The 14,807-nt window shown below is 37.0% G+C and overlaps 2 protein-coding genes and 1 long non-coding RNA gene across 3 annotated transcripts; 1 reads left to right on the forward strand and 2 right to left on the reverse strand.

Annotated features, from left to right (window-relative positions):
• Positions 1–722: 722 nt before the first annotated feature.
• LOC118269051 (ATP-dependent RNA helicase DDX42) lies at positions 723–11,516 on the reverse strand. The gene is made up of 15 exons (XM_050698943.1): positions 11,013–11,516; positions 10,794–10,887; positions 10,185–10,357; positions 9,402–9,642; positions 8,863–9,019; positions 8,284–8,423; positions 7,950–8,049; positions 7,471–7,602; positions 6,961–7,135; positions 6,514–6,610; positions 6,154–6,304; positions 5,591–5,784; positions 5,087–5,196; positions 4,377–4,509; positions 723–3,659 (listed from the first exon to the last, which is right to left on the reverse strand). Exons 1-15 carry the CDS (start codon positions 11,258–11,260, stop codon positions 3,513–3,515), a joined length of 2,292 nt encoding a protein of 763 aa, XP_050554900.1. The 5' UTR covers positions 11,261–11,516; the 3' UTR covers positions 723–3,512.
• Positions 11,517–11,720: 204 nt separating this feature from the next.
• On the forward strand, positions 11,721–12,817 carry LOC118269069 (uncharacterized). The gene is made up of 2 exons (XR_004783080.2): positions 11,721–12,049; positions 12,249–12,817. It is a non-coding gene; the product is annotated as an uncharacterized LOC118269069 (long non-coding RNA).
• A 111-nt stretch (positions 12,818–12,928) lies between these two features.
• Positions 12,929–14,708, reverse strand: LOC118269067 (partner of Y14 and mago). The gene is made up of 3 exons (XM_035583982.2): positions 14,498–14,708; positions 13,845–14,114; positions 12,929–13,330 (listed from the first exon to the last, which is right to left on the reverse strand). Exons 1-3 carry the CDS (start codon positions 14,529–14,531, stop codon positions 13,062–13,064), a joined length of 573 nt encoding a protein of 190 aa, XP_035439875.2. The 5' UTR covers positions 14,532–14,708; the 3' UTR covers positions 12,929–13,061.
• Between the last annotated feature and the right edge of the window lie 99 nt (positions 14,709–14,807).

Here is a 14,807-nt window from a genome sequence, read left to right on the forward strand (position 1 = left end):
AGCCAAACTATACAAGTTTGCTGATTATCTGCAAATTGAACGTATTGTTTTGTGTTTAGGTACCTATGTGAAGGTGTTTTAGTTATGTCTAGGCTATTAAGTGGTTATTTAAAGATAGATTTTGAATTTTATGTATCTTTATTCACTAAAACACATTGTAGTACATTAGGAATTACAGAGTAGGTAGCTTATAATGTACGAAGACTACAATAAATGGAGGGTGAGATGCTGCATTCCTAGCTAGGTAATTGATTACCTGTGTTAAGGAATACAGTGCCGATCCCCAAGGAAAGATGCGATAAAATGTAAAAATATAATATCACGCCTTTCAAAAGCCTAATATCAAAACCAGTGCTTTTTCACCAGCGATGTTCTATGTAGCTATTTCCCCTATACTTATTATACTCTTTGGTAGCTCTGCTACGAAGATGTATGATGATAGCTAAGCTGTGAAACTATGTGACCGTTTCCACAGATATTAAGCTATGCAGCTATGCGAGGAAGATGCGCAACTCGAGTATGTGATGTATCGATAATAGGGAAGCCATCCATAACACAAGCTATATAATGAATATGATAGGTGGAATTGGGGTAGGCAGAAAAACGCCAATTGCTACGAATATTACATACCTCTTTCGCTTCATCAATAGTCATCAGTCTTTTCATGCATGCTCGTCGGTTAAGGGTACGTTTAATTTGAGTTTTATTAAAACACAATAAAGTTCACTTTCGTTAAATAGCACTTTATTTATATTTACAAAATAAAAAAACAATGTATTATGTGCTGACAGACAAACAAATCATGGTAACTAATGATACTTGTTTATTCAGTTTTAAATAATGTCTTGCTGAACATATTTAATGGAAGTTCCATTCCCATATTAAACTATTGTTAAAACAACATGGCAACATGACTTTGCCAAACGACTAGTTTCAAGTCATACTGGGACTCAAACAAGACGCCCGCGCAAGAAAAAGATAAATATGAGTCCTAGTTTAACTTGAAACTAGTCGAGATTTTCTCCATTAGTTCACACGAGTAAGCTATATATTTGAATTAATTAGGTATTGTAACACACACTAATTTCCCATATTTCACCATGTATGTTATGTTATTAGTTTCAAGGAATAAGCGTTACGCCTATAGAAATACGGAAGAATTTTCTACTTTGTATAATAAATACTCATTTATGTACATTGGATATTTCTTGGAAGCTTTCTTTGTATAAGGCCACTCGACAACACCTAAAGCCATCAATATAAATCGGTCTTAGATCTGCTACAACAGATTTCGATGCAAATTAGTGGTAATTTTCTAGTAAAATTCTCTAATAGCTCTATTATATGTATTTATACAATAAAATATATAAAATTGTATAACAATATTTATTTATTTACGTAAATATATTTCGTTTGTACGGGAATTGCACTTCAAAAGAAAATAAACAAGTATCTTAGTTGCCGTTTTAAAACCATAAGAGACGTTATGGTGAGTAAACAAATATCAACCTTCACACTATACAATAGAGTACATTTTTACATATTGTGCTGAAAACAGGCTCTGAAATAAGCGAATATTTAAGCGGAATTAACAAAAATCATAAACAGAACTATAATTTAAAATACACATAATTTTAATTCTTATTTCGTACTATTATTTAAAAATATATTAACAATTATTGTTTAATCGCTGTCTGTAATTCCGCTTGTAAAACGGCTAGTTTCGGAGCCCCGTTGTAGGTAAAAGATAAATTAATAATAGATGACTAATATTGCATGACGAATTTCAAAATGAACTTAAAATATTGCTATCTCTTTTTAACACACACTGCATAACAAGGACAGCAAATAAACCACGAAAATCATGCAAAAATAGACCTTATTTCAAAGAGTGATAGATCAAATTACTGCTTAATTAGATACATTTGTGATTTACTTTAGGCCAGTCTTTTATAGCAAGAAACTGCTGCAGTAATTTGACCCGTATACACATACGCATAAGATACAAATTACATAACACTCAAAATTGTGAAGTACTTTTTTTCTCTCGCGAATTCATAAAGAGTGAAGAAGATAGCAATACTCTGAACAATATTTTTGGTGTAAACGTGAGCACCCAATTACAAAATACATGTAGAATACAGTAATACCCATAGTATTTAATAAGTTATTATAATTATCTAGCTAATTACTATAATTAGCAATAAAGTATATTGATCTATTCATATACAATTTTAAACTTTAAAGAAGAATTTAGTGAATAATAATATTAAAGTTTGACAAAGTGAAACATGTTTCCGACTCGTTAAAAGTATATTAGAGTCACCACTCATGCATATCATCACATCTATCTCCTACTTGGTAATGACGATGATATGATAGCACCTAACATTTAGAAGTCGAGATATTAATTTACTTAATTTATTTGGGGCATGATTATTGAATAACCCTTGGCAAAATACTCCTTAAAAGTCCATTAGAAAGGAATCAAATCCTTAAGTAACAAGACAATAATACATCAATCAATTATCAACAGCCTATAAGTAGCCACTGCTGACCAAAGGCCTCTTCTCGTACGGAGAAGGTTTGAGCATTAATCACTACGCTTGCTCAATGCGGGTTGGCGATTTCAAACTTATAATTAGAAATTATTCTCACCTTTTAGACCTGCCCTGGACTTCCACAAATAATTCAAGGCCAAAATTAGCCAAATCGGTCCAGCCGTTCCCGAGTTTTAGCGAGACTAACGAACAGCAATAGATTTTTATATCTATAAGGTATTACTGTATCCATACACATACACACACAAATTCATAAACCCACATTTATATGTAAATATCATAATATTTTTTTAAAGTTCGAAGTTAAAGAAATTCATCAGCTCCACAGTCAAAAACACTTGCAAAGTGCCAAACGATTTCACTTTATTTTAACTCTTAAAAAAAACAACTATTTTGAAATTATGTTTTGGGGAAACGTGATGAACAATATAATAAGTGTATTAGCTAAATAAATAACATTTTTCTAACATTTTATTTATAATTTGGTCCAATCATTAAGACCAATTAGTTTATACGTACATTACATACATATTAAACTCACGCCTTTGGCAGAAACTACAGAGCGCCACCTACTACAATACACATATACCTCCTGCTTATATATCTTCATGACATGGTTACGCCTGGTAACAAACATTAAATAATATATGCTGACCTCACAAGACATACTATAAAAAGGCCAAGTATGGAGTACTCTTGACACCTATCAGTTCATAATTATATATTTACCATTTACTAGTTAATTACATACGTCTGTCACACACGTGGCTACACATCAACCTATACAAAACCAGTACAAACTGACCTCTGAATGATCCGTAAGATCATACAAAGCGAGACCATGATATATTGGTTTTGTATAGGATGTCTAGTCGTGTGTATATATTTTTCAGTTCCCCAAAACACAAGTCCAGTGTATGTTAATGACATAGTACTCTCTCTACTCTCCCTCTACTCCCACCGGCTTCGTTTCCCACTCTTGCGCAACCTCTCTGCTTTGTCCTCTGACTTCTCCTCCGCCTGCGCCGCGGGGGCATTGACCCCTGGCTGGATACTAGGCCTCGTTTGTTCCCAGGAGTGATCTGTTGATGCTGTGAACTGAGGAGGAAATACGTATAAATGTAACTCCCACTTTTTACCATTGTTTTGCGAGTCCCAAGTAATGGGAGCGAGCTTTTTAGAATAAGGCCACACACTGTGATATTACTGATGATTAATTGATTATTATCAAAATTTTCAATATTTATTTAATGTAAAGCAAACCTCAAAACTTTATTTTTCATTCAACTGGCTACCTAAAACATATTCAATTCTAAGACAATTTTTTTTTACAACACTCAATGTGGCTAACATAGTATGTACAAGCAAAACCAAGTACCTGATTACTTTGCAGCCTTGAGTGAGGCGAACTGGCGGGGACTACTTGTCCAGCGACACCGCGGGGGGCTGCTCCTCGCGGGGAGGGGGGAGCCCTGGCCGTTCCTTGTACCTGGAGGGGGACAATTCAATCTTCACGAATTCCATCAACATCAAGCCATCATTAACTCTAGCTTCAAAGGCAGAATCTTTCAATTTTTTCGTCAGTGACAATCGTCAACAATTTCTCAAAATCGCTTTTATGCCTTAAAACCCACTTCAGCTTGACTGTATTTTAGATCCCATCAAAAACATATGTAAAAAACCCAAGTCTCTCAGTCTTTCTACCGTATTTGAGATCCATGTAATACAACGGTTAATCTATTTATGTCTACAACCTTCTGTCTTAAGTTATTACATAAGTTATTATCATGCCAATATTAAAAATAAACCAAGTACCTGATTATACTGCGACCGGAATGCAGCCTTGAGTGAGGCTAGTCTGTCGGTGGCGGGGCCGTGCGACTTGTCCAGCGACACCGCGGGGGGCTGCTCCTCGCGGGGAGGGGGGAGCCCTGGCCGTTCCTTGTACCTGAGGGGGTCGACCATTTTACATTAGTTTCTTCACACGCTTAACTACTTGCCTCATATCAACATCAAGCCATTAATATCTGCATAAATAACTTTGTAATCCCATATATTTATATGGGATTACAAAGTTATTGATGCAGTTGGTGTATTTGGAAAACTGGACCGAAATTACAAAATATTTAAGTTTTCCCATGATTAAGACACTAAACTCTATATGTATTCCAAATATGAAGCTTCTAAGTCTGCTAGAAGTGCCTTGGACTTTTGATGATCGGTGAGTCAGTGAGTGACAAAATTTAGAAACTTTAACAAGTTGTCATTCTTAAACTACTGGTTCAAATTGACTGAAATTTTAAATATTCCGTGTTTATACAATGCCGGATTAGTTACTGAAGATTCAGGTTTCTTGCTTTATCCACAACCGAATTATAGGGGGTCGAAAAAGGCCCGAATTGCTTCGAGAAAAGGATGGTACGGCCGTGACTTTTTTTGCTCGATTTTGGCGGGGGCACTGCCGTGCCCCCAGATATGTGCAGTTTTGAACACGATTTATTTTGTTAATTCTAATTAAGACGTACCCTAGTCCACAGCCGCCGACGTTAAGGTTCTTCCCCTTGCCCTTCTTGAACCGCGACTTGCGGAACCACGCCGACTGCATCGCTAGCTGCATTAAATCTTCCGGTACTTCCTGTCAAATATAACAGTTTTATGAGGAATATGGTTTAAAAGTACATTATTTGTAGACTCCCTTCTGACCAATGAGCACATCAATCATCAAATTTAAATGTGGGAGAGCCACACGAATGGGCCGGCTCGTGTAACAACGCTTGCGTTGTGTTTCGTTATGTGAGTGAGGTTACCGGAGTCCCAATTCCCCCCTTCTCAATCTTCCCCATCCCCATTCCCGAACAACAACCCTTAAACTCCTAACTCCCAAAAAGCCGGTAATGCACTTGTAAAGCCTCTGGTGTTCCAAGTGTCCATGGGCGGCGGCGATTGCTTACCATCAGGTAATACGTCTGCTCGATTATATGTTTCATAAAAAAAACCTCCGTTCTGAATGAATGAGCACATGGACGAACCTGCTGCACGCCCTCGAGGTTCCTGAGCAGATGTCCCGCGAAGTCCCTGTCCTTGTGGCGGTCGAGCAGCGTGTATGCGTCGCCGCGGGCCCCGGCGCGGCCCGTGCGGCCCACGCGGTGCGTGTGCGTGTCGATGTCGCGCGCCACCGTGTAGTTGATCACCGTGCGGATGTACGGGATGTCCAGACCGCGCGCTGGGGACAGAAACGTTAGGTAGATATTTATAAACATATTGATGTAACTATCACCACCATTGTCGTCAAATTACGTACTGAATATACTTCTGAACACAGGCAACATCATTTATAAATAATATGATGACTTAACTGAAACTTTCTTATATTATTGTCTTACGGGTATGCTCGACTAGTTTCGAGCTCAAATGGAGTCCTCAAAAAGCAAGTATCAAGTACTCCCTCTAAATGAATTCATCTTTTGCACCATTCAGAAAGTTTAGCGAACATTTGACTATCCTATGTAGTTTACTTTGGCGATCCTATCAAAACATTATTCGACTCTTTCGAAATGCAACTGTATAACAAAGTAAATAAGACTGAAATTACCAGCGACGTCTGTGGCGACGAGTATATTGTTCTCATTCCGCTTGAACGCGGTGATGACCTTGTTCCTGTCAGCCTGTTCCATGTCTCCGTGCAGGAGTAGAGCATCGTACTGCTGCACCCCAAGGTTCGCTGCCGTCTGCTCTGCTTCCAACTAAAATACAAAGATTTACCCTAAATAAAATCATAGGTTAACATTCTACTACTTATTTCTACAGCACTAATAAGTGTGCTTATACTGCTAATAAGGCACTTTATAAAATTAAATTTAATAAAAATTATGTCTGTTTGTCAGTCATTTAGTGCAACAATCTGATTATTAGAGGAATAACTTTGTTAGCAATCTTGTCAGTTTTAACTTACCTTCTTCGTGACGAATATTAGCACACTGCCCGCTGATAGGAACTCGACTAAATGATTTAGTAACCACGTCCATTTCTCCTCCGGTTTTTGGAATATCCTAGAAATAAATAATGTAGTTATTTACTAAATACTTCAACATTGTAAGATAGTCATTGAGACAGTGGCAGTCACATTTTTTTTATGGAACTGGTGGCGAGCGTATGGATCTGCGATCAGCGCCGTATATGGAACTTACAACATCAGAATAATGATAAGAATAGGACAATCGCTATGATCACGTAGATATCATAGATCGCGTAGGAATGCTCAATGCTCCTTTTGTTAAATAATATAAGATCTATATGTATGTAGTACCCATATTCGCAGAAATAAATGAATTTGACATTTCCGAGGAAACGCAAGTATGTTGCCGGCCTTTAAAGTAAAGTAGTAACTCAGTCCCCTCACCGTACGTGTTGCGTGACGAGCGCGCTGGCCTCCCCGGCGGCGCCGTGCTGCACGCGCACGGGGTCGTGCAGCGCGTCGCGCGCCAGACGCTCCACGCGACGGGGGAACGTCGCAGAGAACAACAGCGCCTGACGGTCCGGACGCACGTGGCTGCAGATCGAACGGACCTGCGGCTCTACAAGAGGAGGTGAAGAATTACTTTATTTGATAACTTGAAGCAAATGAGAAACATTCGTTCCTGAAATATAACACTAGACACAGTAGTAAGCATGTAATAACAAACATAATATGGAGTGACAAAGTAAATATAGAATTTGGTAAAACCGAAAAATATCTCAAAATATTAGAACCAAAGACGGACGGAAAAGGACTTAATTTGTCAATTCAAATACATGATACATTAAAACTACAAAGAAATTATGAAATTCAGGTGCAACTTTATACAATTTTTAACAAATATGTACCAAATCCAAATATGAACCAGTTCATTCATTTTTACTCTCAACTTACCAAATCCCATGTCAAACATTCTGTCGGCCTCATCCAGCACTAAGTACGTGACTCGTTGCAGATTGGTCGCCTTGCACTTGATGAGATCTATCACACGGCCGGGAGTACCCACTATTATCTCTGCCCCGCCGCCTGGAAGAAATGATAACAAAGATATAACCAAAATCTGCTTTTATGAAACTTTGCTACACTCCTTGTCAAATTTCATAAAAGCATTTTCCCGGATTATGGCAGTGTTTATAGACACATAAATTTCATTTTAAAGTCTGAACCCAGAACTTCAATGTGTAGATCAAAATAATAATAAGTTGCTCCATGTGATAAAACCCACAAAAAATTGCAGTTGTAAGTAGTCAACCTATCCATGTACATAATTACCTATATTACTATTATACACAATTTAAACGTAGTTTTAAGAATAATGTTATCATAAACATCACTATTGTCACATGTATTGATAGAGTAATGAGATATCCAACCTTCTAACGCCTTGCACTGCTCCCACTTGGAGCCGCCTCCGTAGCAACACACGCACCTAATGTTGTACACCTTGCCGAAACGCTTTGCTTCCATGTAGATCTAGAAAAATAATCATATCACTTAGTATTCCGTTCTTTACATTCTAATAATACCAATACAGATTGTTAAGATCTTTAAAAATCTTCTTATTAGAATACTTGATGACATAATAATTTTAATAATCTTTTGTGTATTTGAATTGTCATTAATTCATTACTTTTCGACAATAAGTTTTACTTTTGAAAATTCACATTCAAGTGGCAATAATTTAATATGTATAGTATATGAATTTACCTGTTGTGCCAATTCCCTAGTGGGTGCTAGGATGAGTCCAATAGGTCCGTCTCCAGGCGCCAGCTCCTTCTGGTCCATGATGTGCACCAGCAGAGGCCACAGGAACGCGGCCGTCTTACCAGAACCCGTGCGGGCGATACCTGTGGAGTGTGAAGAGAAATATTAATTTGCTGGGATAGCTAAAAGGTTTATATGAAATAGCTTCACTGAAAAATAGCTTGACTGGTAGAAATTTTGTATTTGTTTTTTTTTTTTAATTTTGTATTATTTGCTTTGACGTTCAAAAGTACCTTCCTGGTCTATTTGAAATAAATAATTTTGACTTTGACTTTACATGTTGGTGGTAAATGCGACTGCTGGGGAACTGAACAATATATTACTCGGAAAACTTTCTGTTTTAGAAAATTGCTCAATAGTGCAGATGATTGAAATAGTATCATACACCCGTAATAGGCTGGCTACATTACTATAAAGAAAAACTTTTATTAAGTTCCCAAAAGGGAACATAAAAAAAAAAAATTGCAGAAATAAAGATAGTCAAAATTTTGAACTTATAAAACTTTTAAACAAAGATCATACCTATAAGATCCCGACCAGACAGCGCGGCCGGTACACCGGCAGCTTGCACGGGGGTCGGCTGTGTGTACTCCGAGCGACGGATCGCCTTCATCAGCTGCTCATCGAAACCCAAATGAGCGAAACTGCTAACTGGCTTTGGTGGGTCTGGGCCTGATATCTGAGAAGGTACACAAATATTGTGATTCAAAACCCTGTCCTATGGTGTCATTATTTAAAATAGCAAGAAGACAACAAAAAGGACCCTTTTCGTGTCAAGCCGTAAGTGTGGGAGAGTGATACCACGGCCTCAAAGAAAACATGCGTGAAACAACCTGATGCCCAAATATCCCCCTTCCCAATCTCTAATTTCCCAACAACCCTTAAATCCATAGTGTTTCGGATGTCCATAGGCGTTGCCAATTGCTTACCATCAGGTGATCCGTCTGCTTGTTTACCGGCTTATACAATAAGTAAGCATAAGTATAAATATAACAATTACACAAACATCTCCCTCCATCTTTTGCAATATTAGTAAACTATTCATATATTGTATCACTCACTTTCACACCCAAATTCTTCTTCAGCTCCTCAACCTGCTGTGGCGTCAACTTCTCAATATCCTCATGTGGAGTGTAGAAGTTCTTCTCAAACGGCTCATACTCAATCTCCGAGTGGTCTATGGGTGGTAGTGGGTCTATGAACTTCTTCTTTGGCGGGGCGATGGGGTTGCCATCCTCATCATATTCTATTTCCATGTCTGAACCATCATCACCCTGATTCAAGGGATTATCTTCCATGTATCTGTCAACATGTAAAAGTAAATTTAGTCAAAGATTAAGTAAATGTTCTATTATAGATAATTTATTGTAGAATTATTAACAAGTGGTATCAAAGTAATGTCGATAAAGAACTAACTACCTATTAGCTTGGCGACCATGGCCAAGCTTGGCGACCATGGCCAAGCTTGGCGACCATGGCCAAGCTTGGCAACTTTGGCCAAGCTTGGCGACCATGGCCAAGCTTGGCGACCATGGCCAAGCTTGGCGACCATGGCCAAGCTTGGCAACTATGGCCAAGCTTGGCGACCATGGCCAAGCTTGGCGACTATGGCCAAGCTTGGTGACCATGGCCAAGCTTGGCTACTATGGCCAAGCTTGGCGACCATGGCCAAGCTTGGAGCACATGGCTAAGCTTGGAGATTATGGCCATGTTAGAAGGCCCATATGATCAATTAGCCCATCGCCTCTTTCTTCGCTTCTAGACTACCAACATCATTTTGAGAAACCTACACTGGTAATTAACAACACAAGAAGCTTAATGATAACTTTACAGCCACAACTCACTTGTAATAACTCTCTTCATCATCCATTTCATCAATATCTCCTCTGGTGCCTCTACCGCTGTCCCCCTTCCCACTGGCTGCATTCTCCTTGCTGGCCACCAGGTCCTTGGCCGCCTGCTGCTCCAAGCCAGCCATGTAGGCATCCAAGGGATCTTCTTCATCTTCCTCTTGTGCCTATAACAGAAGCAATATTAAGATAATTTAATCTTATCACACATTTTAACGGATATTATTTGATTTGATATATTCTAATACTAACTTCCCTAGCATTTTGCCTCATACAAAATATATTTTTTTTTATGAGTATCTAATATGACAAGATGTGTCAAAATTATACTTTAACAAACATTTATACACTACATAACAATTTGTATTTGTACTTAGTATTCACATACTCACACACTTTGACTTTGTTATTAGCAATATCATTTAGATAGCATTTACAGCATGTCTGAGGTCGAAAATACTTCAAATTTGTTTACAATTTAACTTTATTTTGACTCCTATATTTAGTAATGACTTGCAAGCTGAAACAGTATTACTTTTATTGATGGAGTTGACAAGCACTATGACTACATTAAAATATTTTGCTTTTATATCCTCCCTGTACCTTAGAACTGGATCCAGCTTCATATGTAGGGCTTCCAGGAGCAGGGATGTATGCCAGCGCTGGTGTTGGAGGCTCATCATCCTCATCAAAATATCTGAATGGCAATTGTAATCAATAAATAATGAGGTATAAATAAAATAGCTTTTATGTGTAATGAAGACTAAAAATAAACAAATATTGAGATAATAGATAAAATACTTCATGATTTCTGAAACTTACTCATCTTCAGTCTTTGATCGTTTCTTGCCCAATGATCCCCAGTTACCAGTAACCGCATTCTGAGTAATCGAGCTCATAGTAGAGTAGCCTTGCTTCGACAGGCCGGTGGAAGGAGGCGGCACAGCATGCATCGGCGTCGTCGGCGGAGGCACCGCGTGAAGCGATACATTAGACGGATTACGCTTCGGCATCGTGAAACCAGCGAACCCGAAGCCTTTGCTACCGCTCCCGCCAGAATTGTAACTCATTTTGATTATCTAAAGACTATTAATTATCAATAAAAACACCCCGCAGGGAATCTATTTTCATTACCACCTTAAGGTTATTGGTTAATGTTTATTACTAAGTCTTTCACTAATGTTCCGCTACAAGATTACATTAGTTCATTTAAGTACTCATCATTTCTAATTTAAATGAATTATTTTCGTTATTTTGTAATAAAAACAATAAGAATCTATCAGCCCCAACGGGAAAACGAAAATGACAATTACAGCGATTGTTGACAACTAATATGCAATGTTGCAAAGTGTCAAAATATTAGCTGTGCGCAAAACCGGTAAAATTTTTTTACGCATTAAGTAACTTCATTTTCAGGATTAGCTTTTTTACAATACTTTTATTCCACTTTGGTTTCATCAAGTACTTATACAAAACATTTTTTTAAATACAATGCAATGCATACGTCACAAATCTAACTAAACGGTTGCTCCACTTTACAACCCTAAAATCAGATGACATTTAAGTTTGACATCAGTCGTGCATGACGTGACAAAAAGAAAAATAAAGTACCAACACAAAACGAAACTCGCGAGAAAAATTCAAAAACAATTTCTTCAAATCTTCAACAATGAATTTCAAGCTGTGCGTATTTCTATTTACGTTGCTGACAGTAACAAATGTCGAAGCAGCACAGGGTTACGATTTCGGCGACTTCTTGGCGACAATTTTAGGACTTGGAATTGCTGGTATAGGGATTCTTGCATGTTTAGGCAAATATGCGAGACAACAAGCAAGAAATGAGTTCATTTAAACTACCGGTAAGTAGGCTCAAAGTTGATCTATTAGTTTTACAAATCACACTTGAAGTTAGTTGCCCTTTGGTAGAGAAATCATCAAAACCGGTTTCTGCGTCCTTGTGTTAATGATACCAATTTAATTTATATCTTGCCCAATAACGCGCAGTACGTAAAATGCCCAAGGAAAACGTGTCTAATAAAATCTTTCTTTATTTTACAGACCTGCAAGCACTGAAAATGGGAATATGTGATGAAATAACTTGTAACAAAATAAATAAAAACCAAACTGTTCAAACAATAAATCATATACGTTTTGCGCATCACTAATTTGTATGAATGGTTATGAATTGTAGAGGGAAGTGTATTTCTAATCATTACCATCATTATCATTATAAGGCTATCCAAATATGTAGCAAATGTAGAATGTAAGTATATTTTTTGTATGAGAGGAGCTATTTTCAAACAAAATATACATGCCAGCTTAGACTAAGGAGTATTTTATCATGTATCATTATAGTTCTTAGAAAACCTTTCAATATAATATCTTGAACTTGTTATGTAAATTACCTTTCATTAGCTCTATAGTACATGAATGGTAATTACACACAAGTCCCTTATGTTTTGTCTGAAAATAGACAAAGCCTTACCATCAAGACAATGTGATATTTCTTCTATTATTAGAGATGTCTCCGAGATTGGTTAGGCTGTATTTTTTATCTTTATTTTTGTAAAATTTAATCTCGAATTCAGAATTTCAATTTATTAAATATTTGTTTTTGATTTTCAATATGTCAGTCTTTTTATTTGTAAGACACCTATATAACACACAATCACTTTCGTGCGTTAGATGCACATAAAATATCAAAGGAGAAGAGGTGCAGAAATAACTACAGCAAGAAATGTTTTGTAAATAATTTATAATAAAAGAAATTTTCATCAGTTTGCACCCACTCAGAGAACACATTCATGCAACCTATTGACATAATTCATAGTTTGTTTGTCAACAATAAAATATTATTCAATTTGGTATAACTTATTCACTATTTTTCTCTAAAAGTTCAATTTCTTTGATAATGTCATTTTTCTTTGACATTTTTTCTTTTTGATCCTTGTCAGGAGTTTTGAGGAGACCACTCTTGATCTTTTCCTCGAGAGTTTCAATTTCTCTGAGTTTCTTTCTTAAATTCTTGAGGCGTTTCACTGGATCTGTGGCAGAGTTGGTAGGGGTTGAAGGGGAGGGGGTGGAGAAGTTGGGCTCAGTTATCTCACATTTGGCAAGTTTCTCTGCTGCTTCATCAGCACCTGGGAAATGATGGATAGATATCATTAGTATTTGAATTTATACAACCTAAGTGCTAAGGAAAACTGTCAACAAAGTCCCAAAAATTACAATCCTTTATTTTAAGGTGCACAATCCGTACAGAATCAACCTAATTCTATTATTTTTGTTAAACATCTAATTACCAATTCTATACAAGTTTCTTTTTACATAACCACGGAGAAAGTGAAAGACTTATTCATGGTCAGCATTCTAATTAGATATTATACTTTTTTATTTTAATTACCAAGTTCAACTTCTAACAAGTTATTATTGTTATATATTATGTATTTTCCACTTATCAGTGACAGCTCACAGTTAGTTGAGCCTTCTTTTAGATAAGAATACACTTGATTATATATCACTATTAGTTATCTTGTATAATAAATCATTTCTTATATTGCAATATAAAATTGAATATTATCACATTATTTGTGAACTAATTGGAATAAAACCCATTATATTATTATCAGAAAACCATAGAGAAAGTACACCAACCGGACTTCTTTTTCTTCTTCTTTTTGTCAACATTGATGAGCATGCCTGGAATGGGCTGAATGACACCAGGGTTGTTCTTCTTCTTCTGTGCTTGAGCTGCTACCTCAGGGGGCAGGCCCACTGGAAGTCCTGTATTCTGGCGAGCTTTGAACTGTTTGCCCTTGCTCTCATATAGGGGGACTTCCTCTTGAGGAACATATCCATCCTTGATTCTCCGTGGCTTCCGCCAGGTACCATCAGGACGTTGCGTCGCTGGGATAAACTTACAGCCTGAAATGACGATACAACTAATTTCATACTTATCATTACAGTTGTAGAGTAAAACCAGATGATGAATAAAAGTTTTGAATACCGTCTTTTATACCTTCCCTGAGGTCTCAAGAGCGGCGGATGGTATGGTGGAGCGTGTTGTTAATGATGCTAATAAGCAAAAACGACAGGAATGTTATAATTGACGCATCATAGAGTTTAATAATTTATCATTTGAAACATTTGCACAGCAGACTTTCACTGACTTAGCAGTTGTTCATCGACCGCACGAAAATAAGGAAAGTCAGTCAAATATCATCACGCACTTAGTAATATGCTGCAAAATTTCTAATAAAATAAACAAACGCTATGAACTTAATAGAAAAAAAACAAAGGAAGCTTACCATCAGCATCATGCTCATACGCTGTTGTGGCCATTATAAATCATTGATCTATTAAGATGAGTTATAATAAATTAAAAAACTCCACAACCTGGAAGGTAGGCCTTGCGAAATTCTCGTTTCGCTATTTTCGTACACAACTATTTTGACAATTGACAAAAAGACGAATGGTTTTTTTCTTTGGTAGTGATGTACAATTGAAGAGGTAATATAGGAAAGCTAATTGCAGGCTTGGTTTAAAAACCGATATTAGTATCTTAGGTTAGGTTATATACTACTCTAGCTGGGTTGCCTATGTTAAAAAATTACTTAG

This window comes from Spodoptera frugiperda, chromosome 2 (assembly GCF_023101765.2).
Source record: "Spodoptera frugiperda isolate SF20-4 chromosome 2, AGI-APGP_CSIRO_Sfru_2.0, whole genome shotgun sequence".
Taxonomy (NCBI): Eukaryota; Metazoa; Arthropoda; class Insecta; order Lepidoptera; family Noctuidae; genus Spodoptera; species Spodoptera frugiperda.

What these genes read in the sequence shown, in the direction of transcription:
- LOC118269067 (XM_035583982.2), bottom strand. Translation starts at nt 14,531, where the DNA reads ATGGCCACAACAGCGTATGAGCATGATGCTGATG. An exon ending in GTATGAGCATGATGCTGATG is followed by an intron (nt 14,115 to 14,497) that starts GTAAGCTTCCTT and finishes TCGTCATTTCAG; the next exon opens with GCTGTAAGTTTATCCCAGCG. An exon ending in GAAGAAGAAAAAGAAGTCCG is followed by an intron (nt 13,331 to 13,844) that starts GTTGGTGTACTT and finishes ATCATTTCCCAG; the next exon opens with GTGCTGATGAAGCAGCAGAG.
- LOC118269051 (XM_050698943.1), bottom strand. Translation starts at nt 11,260, where the DNA reads ATGAGTTACAATTCTGGCGGGAGCGGTAGCAAAGGCTTCGGGTTCGCT. An exon ending in AATGTTTGACATGGGATTTG is followed by an intron (nt 7,136 to 7,470) that starts GTAAGTTGAGAG and finishes CTCCTCTTGTAG; the next exon opens with AGCCGCAGGTCCGTTCGATC. An exon ending in CTCGTCACGCAACACGTACG is followed by an intron (nt 6,611 to 6,960) that starts GTGAGGGGACTG and finishes ATTTATTTCTAG; the next exon opens with GATATTCCAAAAACCGGAGG.